Below are 14,968 nucleotides of genomic sequence, written 5' to 3'. Positions count from 1 at the left end.
GGGAAAGGGGGAAGGGGAAGGGGAAGGGGAAGGGGAAGGGGAAGGGGAAGGGGAAGGGGAAGGGGAAGGGGAAGGGAAAGGGAAAGGAGGGGTTAACAGAGTCCTTTCAGTGGTACAGTGGTTGAACGTAGGGCAGGATCATTGCCACTGATCAGGAAAAGGCACCCGGACTTCCAAGGAAGCCAAGCCAACTGACTCTCCTTCAGTGTCTCAGTGATCCTGTCTGTACAGTGGGATGGTACCCTCTGCTGTAGGATGTGAAGCTGGAGCAAACTCTGTGGAGGGAGGGCCCATGAAGAAGGCCCCTGATTGTGACAGCCATTATCCTCATTCACACAGCTGTGACTGCTTGTAAGGAGCCCTCAGAACAGGACCGATTTTGACATTCCTTCCACAGAAGGGGAAGCACCGTGGGAGGTCAATGCACCCTTGCCTGAGATTCCAGCCGTGTCTGCCTACACCTCTAGGTGCCCACTGCACATAGCCTCATGGTCTTAGGAGATGCTCAGGTCTGTAGAGTTAACTGGAGGTTAACTCCATTCATATAATAGGGAAGTCTTTATCCATGCTGTGGGGAGACTTTCTAGTGGTGCGGCTACTTGGAGCTCACCTATGCTCCTGTAAAGAACCCCTCACCTTGGCCCTGTAGGCATTCCCAGTAAATTCATTGGTTCCCTCAGCTGGATTTTGGTGAATTGCACCTGAGTTTGTGGTTGGATCCCTATAAAGGACGGGGTAGCAGCTTGTTTGCGTTTCCCAGGGAAAGAGTTCTCCAAACAGCATTGCAGAAACAGCCGGAAGCTTGACACAGCACTGCGTTCTCTGGTATCCACGGAGGGACTCATGGCAGCGGCTATGGCTGCGCATGCTCACTGCGTGCCACACACGTGGATACCAACAGCAGTTTCTGCGGGACTCCGTCGCCGGTGGAGTGCAGCCCATGCAGGGAAGGTTTCACAACACCTATTGCAAGATATAGGCCTGCTTTGCATCATCCTGAGCTGCCCTTTGTTCGGCAAGCTCCTGTCGGAAGTCTCATGCTTTTATGGGCATATGTACTTAAAATGGATGCTGTAAACCAGAATGTGAAGTTAGCATATGTGACCTCCTGGATGAAACTTCAGGGTTTTTTGTTTTTTAAATACCACTCGGTGGGCTGGAGAGATGGCTCAGCGGTTAAGAGCACTGACTGTTCTTCCAGAGTTCCTGAGTTCAATTCCCAGCAACCACATGGTGGCTCACAACTATCTGTAATGGGATCCGATGCTCTCTTTCGGTGTGTCTGAAGACAACAACAATGTGCTCATAAACATAAAATAAATAAATAAACCAGCAGCTATCAACCTCCCTAATACTGCAAACCTTTAAAAAAAAAAAGTTCAAGAGATTAAACACCACTCAGGTCATACACCACTGTTTGTGGACTCCAGACTGGGACGCCTGGGCCTCTCTGCTCCTCTTCCACGCCCCTTCTGCTGCACTATCTGCATTTGTCCACTAGATGGGGCTTCAGGGCTGCTCACGCCTAACTTTACAGCACCCCTTCTGCTCCAGGGTGGGAGCAGGCTCGTTTCTGTGTTTCTTGCCTTCTCTTGTCTCTCCCTCCTGTTCCTCCTGCCCTGTCTCTTGTACAAATTCAAAATTCCATATCCTACAAAGCACAGGCATCCCTATCCAGGAATTCCCAAGAGGATACCCTGGGACACCGCACACCCACCTTAGTGAACTGGCTCCCCACAGCCTGCCACCTACCCTGCTGCTGCACAAACACCCCAGCCCGAGGCACAAGGAACAACCTTCACAAATGTGGATGATACTCCCCCAGGCTTCTTGTGCAGCTCAGTGAGGAGAGGGGAGAGTCTGTCAGTGTGAACCCCCATTCAGCCTGCTGGGAGCTGGGAGTGTTTATGTGTGACACCAGTACTGGCCTCTGTCTTGCCCAGCTCCTCCCACCTTCCTGGTCTTTCTGAGCCGTTCTCAATCTTAGCTTTACACTGTAAACGCCCTGTTACCCAGACCACACCGATAGCATGGAGCCCTGAGGTATAGAACTTTCTAGATCTTCCCTTTCTAGATGATCCTTGTGAGGGACAGCTGGGAAGTCCCTCATGTACAAGGCTTCAGATGGAGCTGGAAGAGTCTTTGAAACCATCTGGACCAGTTTAAAAAAAAGAACCCAGTAGAATCTTATTGTAAAACTCACCTTAATGTTAACAAACATTTATGCAGCACTTACTGGTGGCAGGTGCTATTCTATGTGCTTAGTATGCACTGATGCCCTTCATCCCTACTACGGCCTTGAGACAGTAAGTAAAATGAAGATGCCCATTTCATGGATGAGGAAACTGAGGCCTGCTGTGACAATGAGCTCCAAGGTCACACATAGCTACTTGGTGATGGCAATAATTCAGAACCTGGGCTGTGTGGATTTTGGTATTGCTTTCCTTAAAACTTCAGACAGATAACAGTCTGGGACCCTGACTGTCTAGTGCCACCTCCCTGGCAGAGCACTGGAAAAGATCCCAGAATTGAGGCCAGTGCTACGCTCTGCCTTTGCTGATGCAGGAGCCACTGTCTTTACAGGAGAGACAATGGCCGAAGTCCCCCAGGGAGTATACCATAGAGCTAGGCTCTGACCTCACAGAGTGACTTACTTTTCGTTGTCATAGTAAAGCTTCCCAATGGCCCAAGCCACAATGATGGGGAATGGCACACCTGAGGGAGAGAGCGGCTGTCATCAGAGGACCCCAGGGCAGTCAGGGGCCTACAGCAGGGCAGGGGTTCATGGGAGTTAAGCTCTGATGCTTTATGGCAACCCCACTATGCTCATCCCTAAGAAGGGTGCACATCCCACCATCCTGACCAGGCTAGCCCATCTCCTCAGAGAGGAGAGGCAGGGGCAGGGCTGGCCCAGCTCACCCCAGCCGATGCAGATGAACATCCACTTGTGCAGACGGTCGGTGGAGTATGTGAGCACAATGGCTGTGTGCAGGTAGCAGCCCTCACCGAACATCCAGAAGAAGTTGGTTACATGGAAGTAGTTGTAGGCAGCTGTCACCAACCTGCACCAGGCCTGCCCCAACCAGAGATGCCCATGAGCTGGAGGGTGTCCAGAGACCCCAGTGTCCATCCCTGAGGCTCCTTGGGGTCCTATTCCTGTTCTGTGGGTACCCAGGCCTGGCCCTCCTACAGAGTAGCCCTACCCTCGCACCTCTGACACAGGCTCAGCCTTCTCTGCTTCCCTAGCTGAGACGTACCACGTTGCTCTGGTGGACCTCAGGGCTCATGGTGAGCTGGACCACAAACCATGTGGCGTTGCGCAGGATGAAAGCCGAGATGAGGTTCCAGTGGATGATGTTTCTCAGGCACCGGATGCTCCTGGGGCAGCGGAAGAGGGCAGGTGGCCATAGCAACGGGAGGAGAGAGAGGATGAGGGCAGGTGCGAGCGTCCCTCCAGCCCAGATGCAGAAATGGAGGGACTGAAGCTTGGAGCGAGTGAGGCTGATGGGTTGGCCTGAACTCCACTGGTCCCTTCCTATGGGGGGCTACCAAGACATCTACTCCTGGAAGAGCCTGGTGCGGTCAGGGATCCCCCCATTCCCCACACCCCAGGATTGAAAGGCAGAGTGCTTGCAAACAGGGGAAACCTCCAACAGCAAACCCCATCTTGACTTTCAGCTTCCGGAGCTACAGCTTTTACCTATCGCTCGGGCTATGGCACACTTGAACTTGTGACAGGGATGTCACTTGATAAAACCCTCACCTCCAGGGATCTCCCTGCCTTAGAACCCCAAGATGATACAGATCAGCTTTAGGTGTTAACATGAGTGAGCCTGGGCTTTGTTTCTCCCTACCCTCCTTCCCCCAGCGGCTGCTAGGAGAAAGGACAGGCATGGCTCTGCAGAGGTCCTAAGAGACCCGAGCTTCACATAGATGATACTCTCCTAGTCAAATGAGAGACAGGTTATCCCTTGGTCAGCACCCCCACCCCATAGCTATGCTTGTGTCTTACCCACCTCCCTGAGTACGCTCAAGGGCCCAGGGGTGGCATGAGGCAGTGCCTACGCCTTCTCACCTGAGCCGCAGGAAGAGGACAAAGGCCACCAGGAGGGCCACCAGGGAGATGCAGTGGCCCAGGTAGTTGATGATGACGGCAATATGGTAGTGCACTTTGCTCTTCTTCTGAAGCAGGAGAGAGGGTAGAGGTGAGCCTCCTGCACAGCCACGCCTCTGTACCCATTGAACTAAACAGCTCTGAGAGGACAGCACCAGGGAGGGGTACTAGGGAAGAGTGGGCAACAGTAACAGGGTTTGCCCCGCTCCAGGGTGACAGTGTGAGCCACATGCTACCTTGGAGCAACACCATCCACTTGGGTCGGTCTCTGAATCTGGTCTGTCATGTGTTTCAGACAGATATGAACTGACAGATATGTCACATGGTGCTCCTGTGCCACAGTAACACTGCATACACCCACACATATACTCCAGTGTCCACAGATACCCATGTGTCGTTCTGTCCTGACACCACAGACCCCAGCCCTCCAGGGCGTCATTTCTCATTCACTTCTGAACGCTCCCATCTTCCTGGTCACACCAAATCTGGCTGAGTGAGGACCTAGGTTTGGATCCCTGACACCCTCATGAAAGCTGAGTGTGGCTGAGGGGATCTTTAACCTCAACACAGAGGATCAGACACAGGTAGATCCCTAGATCACTGGCCTGCCAGCCCAGCGACACTGTCAGCTTCAGGCTTAGTGAAGAGATATTCGTCTTAGCAGATGAGGTAGAAACCATTAAAGAAAGCATCCTACCTCCACCTCTGACCTCCACAGACATACACAGATGTGTGTTCCCCACGTGTATATATGAACATATACCTGTACCACACACATACCCCTGAAACAAGAAAGCACCAATCCCTTATTCTCAAAGCCTTCCCTCATCCCAGGCCCAGGGGCTGCGCCACGTGAACAGTGTTTCTCCATTTCTTCCCTCGTCCATGCCTCCTCCGTATGCTAACTCTCCTCTTTCTGAATTGAACTCAGAGTCTTGAGCAGGCTAGGCAAGTGCTCTTCCTACTGTCAGCTACATCTTCAGCCATTTCTAATTAAAAAACATTTTAATTACATTTATTTATTCAATGTGTGTGTCTATGTGGGAGCATGAGTATAGTCACGTGTGTCATGGCACGTGTGTGGAGATTAGGGACAACTTGTAGAAGCCAGGTCTCTCCTCATACCAGGTGATCATTGGGATTAAACTCAGTTTGACAAGCACCTTCATCCACTGAGCCATCTCTCTGGCCCCTAACTTTCTAATTATGAATATGTGGTGGACGGGAGCTACTGGCACAAATGTGAGAGCCTTCCCACTTAAGAGTTTTCCTCATTTGAACGCTCAAAGTGGGCCTGTGGGAAAAGCCGGAAAAGCATCTGTAACTCACTTTGCAGAAAAAGAAGCCCAGAAGTATGTTGATCTGCTCAAGATTGCTAAATTCAGCTTAAAGGATCTCTTACCTATACCTAAGGTATTGATGCTACAAATGGGTCCTTACGTCACAGGGGACCAGCTAGGACCCAGTGCTCGGCTCTTAGCAGATTCCCGATGCAAAACTCCCATTCCCACTTTCCTGTTCCCAAGAAGGCAGGGCATCAGATTAGCAGCTCATGCCGCTGGAGCCCTGGAACCCCAGGATGGTGAATGGAGACAGGGGAGGAAGGCAAGGGCGGGATGGTCCATTCTGACCTGCAAACACTGAGGGTCTCTAAGGGCCTGCAGCAGATGCCAGGATCCTACCAGAGGCTCCAGACAGACATGCACAACGCAAAGCCTGTCTGGAATCAACACTTGATTTCTTTTTATTAAATTTTCCACACTTCCATGCTGAGAAGCCCCTGGGTAATAACGGTATCTGTAGAACCGAGATGCTGCCATGCTCCAGCCTTCTCTTCGGGTCTAGGAGGGGGCGGGGGTGAGGGAGCCTCTACCCTGGCCCCTCTGTTTGTCAGAGTGAAGCTGGATAATTTTGAGAGGACCTACTGTGTGCTGGGTCCCACACCACCATCCTCAGTGAAATCTCTGAGGCTGGCCCCATAACCTTGTTTTCTGGTTGGAAAGGCCGTACAGTTGATTCAAGCTGTACAATTAGCAATCAGAACCTGGGCCAGCCTGGCTTTTAGGATTCTCTTCTCCTTATACCCATAGGGTATTTGGGGGGGAGGCAAGAAGGGATTGGGGGATAGGAACCCCCGGGGGGGGGGTTCCTCTTCTCTGCTGTGTCTAAGATCTTGGTGGAGGGCCTTCTGCATCAAGAGTGGCTCACTAGTATTTTTCTTCACGAAGGCTGGAATGGAAAAACAGAGCCCCAAACCACAGGGGCAGAGACACAGCTGGGTCAAGCTCTGGGTTCCGCTCGACCCAAGGGTCTGATGCAATCGAAGAACCAGAGCACCAAGACAGCCGCAGGGACAGCAGTGTCACAGAGAGAGAGAGAGTGCCAGAGATACCCCAAGACACGGCAACTGCTGTGATACGAATGTGTTCCTGAAGCTTAAAGGCTGGAGACATTGTGTCCGGTACAGAGCTGTTGGATATGGGGGTCTCTCAGTCAAGTGGGGGCCTCACTGCAGGATCTGGTTCCTTCTAAAGGGATGTGTGGCCCATTTGCTTTCTCTCACCCTTTCTTTGCCTTCTGTCATGAGATGATACAGCAGCAAGGCCTTTGCAAGATACTAGCCCTCCAACCTTGGATGCCTCAGCTTCCAGAATCAAAAGCCAGAATGTTTCTATTCATTATAGATGACTTACACAAGCTGGGTATGTGGCTCAGTTGACACAATGCTTGCCTACCTCGAATGAAGCCCGGGGTTCGATTCTTAGCAATTCATAACATGGGAGGTGATGCCAAGCATCTGTAAGATCTTGGGCGGCAGAGGCGGAAGGACTGGGAGTTCAAGCCTCAAAATATGTCTAGATTGATTTGTTTTATCTTTATGTGCCTGAGTGTGTTGCTCGCATGCATGTATGTGCCAGGTGTCTGCAGAGGTCGGAGGAGGGTGTTGACTCTCCTGGAACTGCAGTTACAGATGGTTGTGAATCACCATGTGAGTGCTTGGAATGAAACCTGGGTGTGAGCAAAGAGCACGTGCTTTTGACTGCCGAGCCAAGAAATTCTGGGGCATCTTGGTATTTTAGCAGTCCATTCCAACCACTGCCCCACCTCGAGCCCTGGCTTTTCAGGAGGCTGTGTGTTATCAAGTGTTCTGGATGAGATTAAGCAGGTCTGGAAATCTCAGGATGGGATGGAGGGTCTCCAAGTTCCTTTCTAACTCAGACCTTCAGAGGATGGGATTTCCAGGATCAGATGGGGTAAGGGGAACTAAGCATAGAGAGGCAGTGATAGAGGAAGCCAGATATTCATGCATTTGGCAAACATCATTTATGGAAGATTCTTCGTGATAATGCTGTCTGTAAAACCCAAAGACAGAATGAAAACTGGCCTGCTAGGTTACGGCACATCTGGACTGTGGATAGTATACAAGCCTAATGAGAATGAAGAGGCTTGCTCTAAACTGACATGGAACAATCTGTAGGATAGATGGCCACATGAAGAAGCAGGCATCAAGTAGTTTGTATGACAGGTGATGTCTAGGTAAGGCCAAGAACATCATGCAGAGACACATTGACCCGTACCCGCAGAACACGTGAGCAGCTGGCTGGGGATGGCAACGGGAGGGGCGCTTCTCCATGTATTCCCGTTTGGACCTTTTAAATTTTGCATTCCGGATAAGCAACAGCTGCTCAAAACCACTGAAGTTTTGCAAAGCACCTCTGGGACTTTTTAAAACTGCATCAGTGCCCCACTTCCAGCCTTGGTTCTGACACAGGCTCTCATGGCTGGACTTTGATGTCAATCTTAGTTATCTGTGGATCCAGCTACCGTTGGGCTCAGCTGTACCCCAGCCCTGTCCCACACCCAGTGCAAGCAGCCAAAGACAAGTGTGAGAGGAAGGGAGAGAGGGAAGGTGGGAGGGAGAGGAAGGAAGGAAGAGAGATGTGGGGAAAGAGAGACAAAAGAAGAGGGCCAGGGCTGAATTCCCTACGCTATGCATATTCAGAGACTCCCCACCAGCTTCTATAGGGTAAAGTCCCAACACCAGCATCTGGAAAGTTCCCCAGGTCCCAGCTGCTCATGTGGCAGCCATTCCCCCCCAACCCCCACCTCCGCTCCCTGCTTGTGCTGGCAGCGCTGGTCTGCTCCTCAGGATGGTAGCCTATCCTCACCTCTTCGTTGAGAATCTCCTGGCACTCAGAATAATTCACACGGGCTGCCCAGCTGCCATTGGCCAGGCATTCCCGGTAGCCATTGTCTAGGAATAGAAGAAAACCTATGTCAGAAGAGACGTCTGTCACACATCTGAGCTAGCATAGGGCCTGCTGGCTGGAAACCCTGGAATTAAATTGGGAGGGGAACTTCCTGATTACTCCATACCCAACCTCTTTCTACTTCCTGTACCACAGAGGTTTACATCTGTACCCTACAAGCAGTCCACAGGGCCTTGGCCCTGTCAGCCCAAACTGGCACAGATCATGCTCTCCCTTTACCCTGAGGGCTGCCTCCCCAAACTCTCTCCAGTGGTAAATGTCCTGGTTGCTACTCTTCCAAGATGTTCTTGTTTGGGGTCCTTCATGAAGACAGAGAACGACACATGATGTGACTTGAGACACACTGGGCAGCTGGAAGTGGTGGTATATGCTTTAAGACAGAGGCAGGCAGGTCTCTGTGAGTTTCAGACCAGCCAGAGCTACATAGTGAGACTGTCTTTAAAAACAGACACATGGCTGGGATCTGGTGGATGAATGTGCAGTGACTGCTCACCTGGGTGGTTTAAATGATGGGGCTCCTTGTGTTTGTCTGTCTGTGAGGAATTCTTACACTGGAGCGTTCCCCATGGGGTCTAACTTACAGAGGTCCCAACAGTACCATCTCTCCACAGCCTTATATTGGAGGCTCCACAGGGGAGGCCTTTTAGGTAGAAAAGGGCAGATGTCAGGGGTGTGCTGGGGATGGCACTGAGTGGGTCTCATGGTCAGGTAGCTTGCTACTAGGCCTGCTGCTGCTACTGCTGCTGCTACTGCTGCTGCTACTGCTGCTGCTGCTGCTGCTCTGGGCCTGGGATGTGACATTAGAAAACAGGTCAGAGAGTGGATACTAAGGATGGTGGATCCTGTGACTGTCAGAATGGACTGCAGTTAGACTGTCTGACTTCCTAGGGAGGCTTGGAGGGGCCTTAGGGATGCTTTACTTAGCTTTAGGGCCTTGGGAGGGGCAGGGCTGCCCAAAGAGCCCCTCTTATCCATTTTTCTGCATAGCCATTTGGGTAGCAGAGCTGGGAAAATCTATCAGAGAGGGAGACCAGGAGTGTCCCACACCCTCTCTGGCATCAGTATTGTTATCCACACTTCATTGTATTTCTGGCTCTCACTCCAGTCTTTCTTTCTATAGTCCGATCTGTGGCTCCAACTGACCCACAGGCTGGAAGAGGGCAGGGTACGCTGCCAGAGTCCCAGGCCCTGGGCTTGGAGCCCAACAGGGGCCAAAGGCATAGCTCTGCTACAGCTGAGCAGTTAGTGCCCCTCACCCCCTCCATTTATTTCTAAAGGTGTAGATGCTCCAGTTGATGCCTAAGGACCATTATCAACTGGGGGCTGCCTCCCTGCAGCATCAGGACCAGAGGTAAATGTACAGTGAGAGGCCAGGGGGGAATTAAAGCTGCCCCAACAGAGAGAGCTGTTCTGACTTTCTAACCAAAAAGGCTGTGGTCTCCTCTCTAACTGAGAAGCTGCTCTGGCTGCAGCTAGCCAATGGGGAAAATTATCTTTATGGATTTTCCTAGCTCTGCTTGGCCTCACCGTGAGCAAATCTGAGTCCTGTGAAAGCTATGATCTGGATAGAGTCAGCAATGAGGCCAAAGGCTCCCCATTGGTGTTAAATAAGAGCTGATTCTCAAGAGATTCACAATGAGGTTGTTCTGGGATATCTGTGGGGATAGGAGGACAAGAATAAGCAGGTTGATTACAGCACACAGTATGGATTGGATGTGACCGGCACTAACCAGAGGCTGCTTAGACTGTCAGCATGAAAGGGGCTTATGGCAGGATGGATTGGGAGAGCATAAGGCAGCAAGAAGCAGCACAAAGCAGGGCTCAGAACAGGGCCCCTTGAGCTACAGAGTCTGGGTTCAAATGCTGGCACTACCCTTACAACCTGTGTGACCTTGGGTGAGTCACTTGATCGCTCAGCCTCCCTGACTTGAGATACAGCCATCTTGAAAACACTCTGGCCTCTTTGGGTTAGTGTTTTTAGTTAACAGTTGGAGCTATACCGGGCATATGGTGTCAGCCCGGTGTCTATTATTGTTGTCTCCGAGCTGTTTTTATATAACCTTACATAATAGAACATATCATTTGTCTCTATCCAAGGGGTGCAGGTAGGGATTTAAGTCTTCTTTGTTCAACAGCTTCCTCACTTACCCCCACCTAAGGGAGGTGTCTGGAGCTGGTCCACAGGATGGACCATCGGAAGCAGCAAGCTTTGGCCCAGAGGGACGAACTGACCCTGAAGGAAAACAAGTCTGGACCACAGGGGCTTGTTGCCAGGGAGGAGCCAACCTCCTTGTCTAATTGCTGAGCTGAGCAGTCCTCCTAGAGGATTATGGGAAAAATAGATATTTTTGGAAATGTTTCCCATCCCTCTGAAGATCTGATGCCGCAGGAGGGAGAACGGTAAGGAGCAGCTTGGAAGTCCTAGCAACACCTCATCAGTAAATGAGTTAATTAGAAGCTAATGACTAGAAGCAGCTCTGCCCCCTCCTGACACCTTCGAGGGCGCACTCCCATCGTCTGGTTCCAGGGGCATCTGCATGGGGAGTCTGGCAGCCCATGCCAGGAAAACCAACATCTCAACTTTCTCCTTGGAACTACTGGGTGATCAAGAGAACCCAGGGGATACCTCACCACACCCCCAACCAACCTGCAGATAGAGAAACAAAGGTCCAGAGACGGCCCCCAAACCAAGGACTCTTGAACTCTGGACAGACAGAGATGGGGCTGGAGTGCAGGATGCCCGGCTTCTGTCGAAGGCAGGGCCCATGGGTACCATAGCATTCAAGCACTTGCAGGAGTATGTCCAGTCAACCTTGGTAATCTGAACTGAGGGCACCCATGGAGAATGGCTGGGGCTGGCTGCAAAAGTGAGTGGGGCTGTAACCACAGACAGCCTAGTAGACTTGAATCAGGCCATGGTGAGGCACAGAAAGATGTAACAGAATTGAGTGGGGTGTAACAGGATCAGACTGGGCACACTAGGGCTTAGACTGGAGCGCCTGAAGCTGGGCAGTAGACAGGAAGATGAGCGCTTTAAAGGTGACCAGACCGGCCCTGATGCTGTAGTGATGGGAGAGAGACCTCCCAGGGAGCTGTGTCAGTCCATGCTGCCACCATCCTGGGACAAGGGTGGGATGGCATACAGAGCAACATGCAGCCCTTAGAACCCTGAGTTCTGATTCCACCTTCGGGTACTGTGACTCTGATTAAGTTATCCATCAATCTATGCCTCAGTTTCCTCTTTACAAAACATGCCCTAGTTGGAAGCTAGCTGACTATGTGCCACAAAGTCTCCTCTTTGACCTCTGACCTCTACTTTTTCTTACCTGGCCTTTCCCCCTTAAGCCCCTCACCCACTCTAGTATTTCTTCTCTCTCTTCTCATGACCTTCCCATGGCCACCCTTTCAAACCCTCCTGTCTGTGTTCCTAATCTTATCCCCTTCAGCCATCTGGTAAATGAAGGAGGGGTAGGAGAGGTTTGGGAGTTTGGAGTGGGAAGAGGTCATCAATCCTCTAAACCTCAGCTGAAGAACCCGGAAGGCCACAAGAAGGGAGAATGTACTGAGGTCACCGAGTGAATCTTGGCATGGGTCACCTGGTATCTGGTCACTTTGGCACATGTTTGGAGCTTGGGGATGACCTATCACACCTTCAGGATTCACACAGGGGCTCCTATCCCCCAGGGACCAAGGACTCAACCTCCTTTGTATAGTCCAGGGCCCCTGGATTCCATCTGTTTTTCTCTTGAGAGCAGGAACTTGAGTCATTGGCAGGAGAAAGCAAATTAATTCTGAGGGTGGCAGATGCTATAGCAAGGAGCTGCAAAGCCCAGCATGAAGGCGGGGCCTCTGGGGAGCAAGGTGTTTACACTGGGATCCAGTCTCTGCTCAGTCCATGGGTCAGCCCTGCCCCACCCCCACTACAGCTGTGGGCCTGGGATACTTGGATACAAGACACTTTCTATTGTGGATTGGGCACTCTGGGTGCCCTGTCTCCATGGAACTTCCCTGCCCTGTTAGGACAATTACCCACCTATCTCGGGAGTGGCTGGGGCTCCATGGGACTAACCAGAAGCTTGTCAACTGCAACTACAGAAGAAAGGGTCAGGTAGACCTGCGTATTCCAGCTTCACCCCCTATCGGCTGGTGACTTGGGCAAGTTCTCTAACTTCTCTGAGTCCAGGTGCCTTGGTTATATACCAGGTGTTTCCTCTGCCAGAATCATCAGGAGCAAGCAGAGAGCAGAGCTGGCTCTAGGGGCGACGCTGACCTTCCCTTCCACCTCCACACTGAGGCGGGCAGCCCCAGCAGCCCACCCTCTTCCTTTCTCCTTACTTGTGGTGTTGTAGCGGACACCGTAGAAAAAGGCAGGGCAAGGTCGAACCACCAACTGACCGGCAGGGCTCCTGGGCCAGCAGGTGCCAATGAGATCCACGGAGGCATTGCACTGCAGGCCTAGGAACAGAGACAGCTGGTGAGAAAAAAGCGAGGTCCTAGGCAGAGGGAAACCTCTCTAGAGATCTGCCCATCCTCAGCCCTAGCAAAGACAGAAAAAGCAAAGCCTCAGCGTGGATACCAGCTGAGCCAATACAGGAATGTGGATTTGCTACTACAGCACTTGGGAGACTGAGTTCCAGAGCAGAACAAAGAACTACAGTCCCGGCTGGCTTCAGATCTGTTGTTGGTGAGGATGCTTTCCTCACCAGGGCTCAGGCATTCATCCAGCACGGTGGAGGTTAATACGCTGTCAGGGTCCAGGGAAGGAAATGCCTAACATAACCTTCTGCCGAAGACAGAGGCATCTACCTCTGTCCTTACTTTTAATAGTTCCTAAATACACTTCTGCTAAGGCCAGAGGCGGGAAGGAGCTAAGGGCGGCTAGCGCCATTTGATGTCAAGACCAGCTAGAGCAGCCAGGCTCCGCCTGGAGGAGTCTCCCACTAGAAACACCATCCCCTAATGTCCCCCGTTTTAAAGACCCTAATCAGACTCTGACTGAGTCAGAGGACTCACGAGCAGGGACGAGCAGGACCCACGTGATGGTGGGTGAAGCAGAATGGCAAATGTCCTAGGGTCTTACCTTAAATAACCTACAGTCTATTCTGGTCTTACACGACCTGCCCATTTGGGCGCTAACTTCCTGCTTTAAAGAGAAGGAACATTGAAGGCCCGGGAATGCATAGGGGTCGACCCAAAGTGGCTACCAAGAGGCAGAGTAGATTTTTAACCCTGGGCTTCCGGGGCCATCCAGGAGCTTCCACTGCTCCACAGAGGTCTCTGGCCGGCATCTGTCTTTTGCAATATCTGGCTGGTGCTCCCTTCTCTCTGCGCCATATTCCTTGCGCTTGTCCCCGACGCTCACAGAAAGCTGCTGACGTGACATCGGGGATACAGCGACCTTTATATTAAAAGCCCAGAAAATCCTGGAGCATTAAAGTCTCTGAAAAGCTGCAAGACTGGAGAAGAGAGGTGGAATGAACGGGGTAGGCAACAAAGGCACCAGTTTCTTCCAGAGAGCAACACTGGGACCTGTGGGTGGGGCAGTATGGGAGAGGGCGGAGTCAAGTGTTTGGGGGCCAATCAGGAGCTGCGGCCGGACTCTAACGTTGCATTTAGTTGCTGAACTGGCATTAGGGTTTTAGTCTGCCGCTAGGAGCTCCAGGGTGCCGGAAAAATGAAAGAAAGAAGAGCACGGACCCAGCAGGGAGCAAGCAGCACCTCAGGGCCTCAGAAAGCGCTGCTCAGCACAATTCCAGTCCCGAGACCACCTCCCCTGAGTCCCTGCTGTTCAGTAACCTGCAGCTTGACCAGCGTTTGCAGCTCACCCTGTGGACCACGCCAGGGAAAGAGAGCAGGGTCCCTGGGGATCCGCTGGACCGACAGACAGGGTCTCTGAAGAAGACCATAGATAGATACGACATGGGAGGGAGGGGACCAGCATGAATGTTACCAGGCATTATGAAGGGTGCTTTGCCATCCACCCAGTCACTCTGAGGAGGGGAAAAGACAAAGCTAGCAAAAGAACAGACCAAGTTTGGCGTGTGTTAGGGAGACTGGGACGAAAGGGATAAAGGATATGCTAAGCTCGGAAGGGCAGAGGAAACGCCTCAAGGAAGGGGTGCAAAGAACAGGAACTCTCACTGGCCTGGCCTGATGCACCCAAGGATCTCAAAGTCTAGGCTGTTGAAGCTTGGATTATTTTAAAATTTTAATCCCCCCCCACCGTGTGTGTGTGTGTGTGTGTGTGTGTGTGTGTGTGTGTGAGAGAGAGAGAGAGAGAGAGAGAGAGAGCGAGAGAGGGAAAGAGAGAGAAAGAGAGAGTTCATAAGTAGAGGACAGCTTGGGAGAATCAATTTTCTCCTTTACAATGTTGGTCTCTTACCATGTTGGTCAGGTGAATGGAACTCTGGTACTCAGGTTTGGTGGCAAGTGCCTTAGCTCACTGAGCTGTCTCAGCCAACTGGTTGCTTGGACGTTTAGGTTAATGACCCCTACAGGTACGACTTCCTCAAACAAACACTCTCTCCTCCCCTCCCTTCCCCTCCCTTCCCCTCCCTTCCCCTCCCTTCCCCTCCCTTCCCCC

At 51.8% G+C, this 14,968-nt stretch overlaps 1 protein-coding gene across 4 annotated transcripts in view; it reads right to left on the bottom strand.

The window, feature by feature from the left end:
• Positions 1-14,968, bottom strand: part of Crhr1 (corticotropin releasing hormone receptor 1) — a 42,667-nt gene that overhangs the window by 2,874 nt on the left and 24,825 nt on the right. The window contains exons 3-8 of one of the 4 annotated variants that reach the window (XM_028780459.1): positions 12,721-12,840; positions 8,284-8,369; positions 4,076-4,182; positions 3,258-3,378; positions 2,920-3,073; positions 2,655-2,715 (exon numbers count right to left, since the gene is read on the bottom strand). In XM_028780459.1, the coding sequence (XP_028636292.1) occupies positions 2,655-2,715; positions 2,920-3,073; positions 3,258-3,378; positions 4,076-4,182; positions 8,284-8,369; positions 12,721-12,840 (649 nt within the window). Of the gene's footprint in view, positions 1-2,654; positions 2,716-2,919; positions 3,074-3,257; positions 3,379-4,012; positions 4,183-8,283; positions 8,370-12,720; positions 12,841-14,968 lie in introns of all 4 variants that reach the window. The other 3 variants (XM_028780462.1, XM_028780460.1, XM_028780461.1) reach the window with 3 other exon arrangements.

Source organism: Grammomys surdaster, unplaced genomic scaffold (genome assembly GCF_004785775.1).
Source record: "Grammomys surdaster isolate TR1022 unplaced genomic scaffold, NIH_TR_1.0 371, whole genome shotgun sequence".
In the NCBI taxonomy this organism is placed as follows: Eukaryota; Metazoa; Chordata; class Mammalia; order Rodentia; family Muridae; genus Grammomys; species Grammomys surdaster.
The sequence above is the reverse complement of the archived record's forward strand: the minus strand, read 5'-3'. Positions and strand labels throughout refer to the sequence as shown.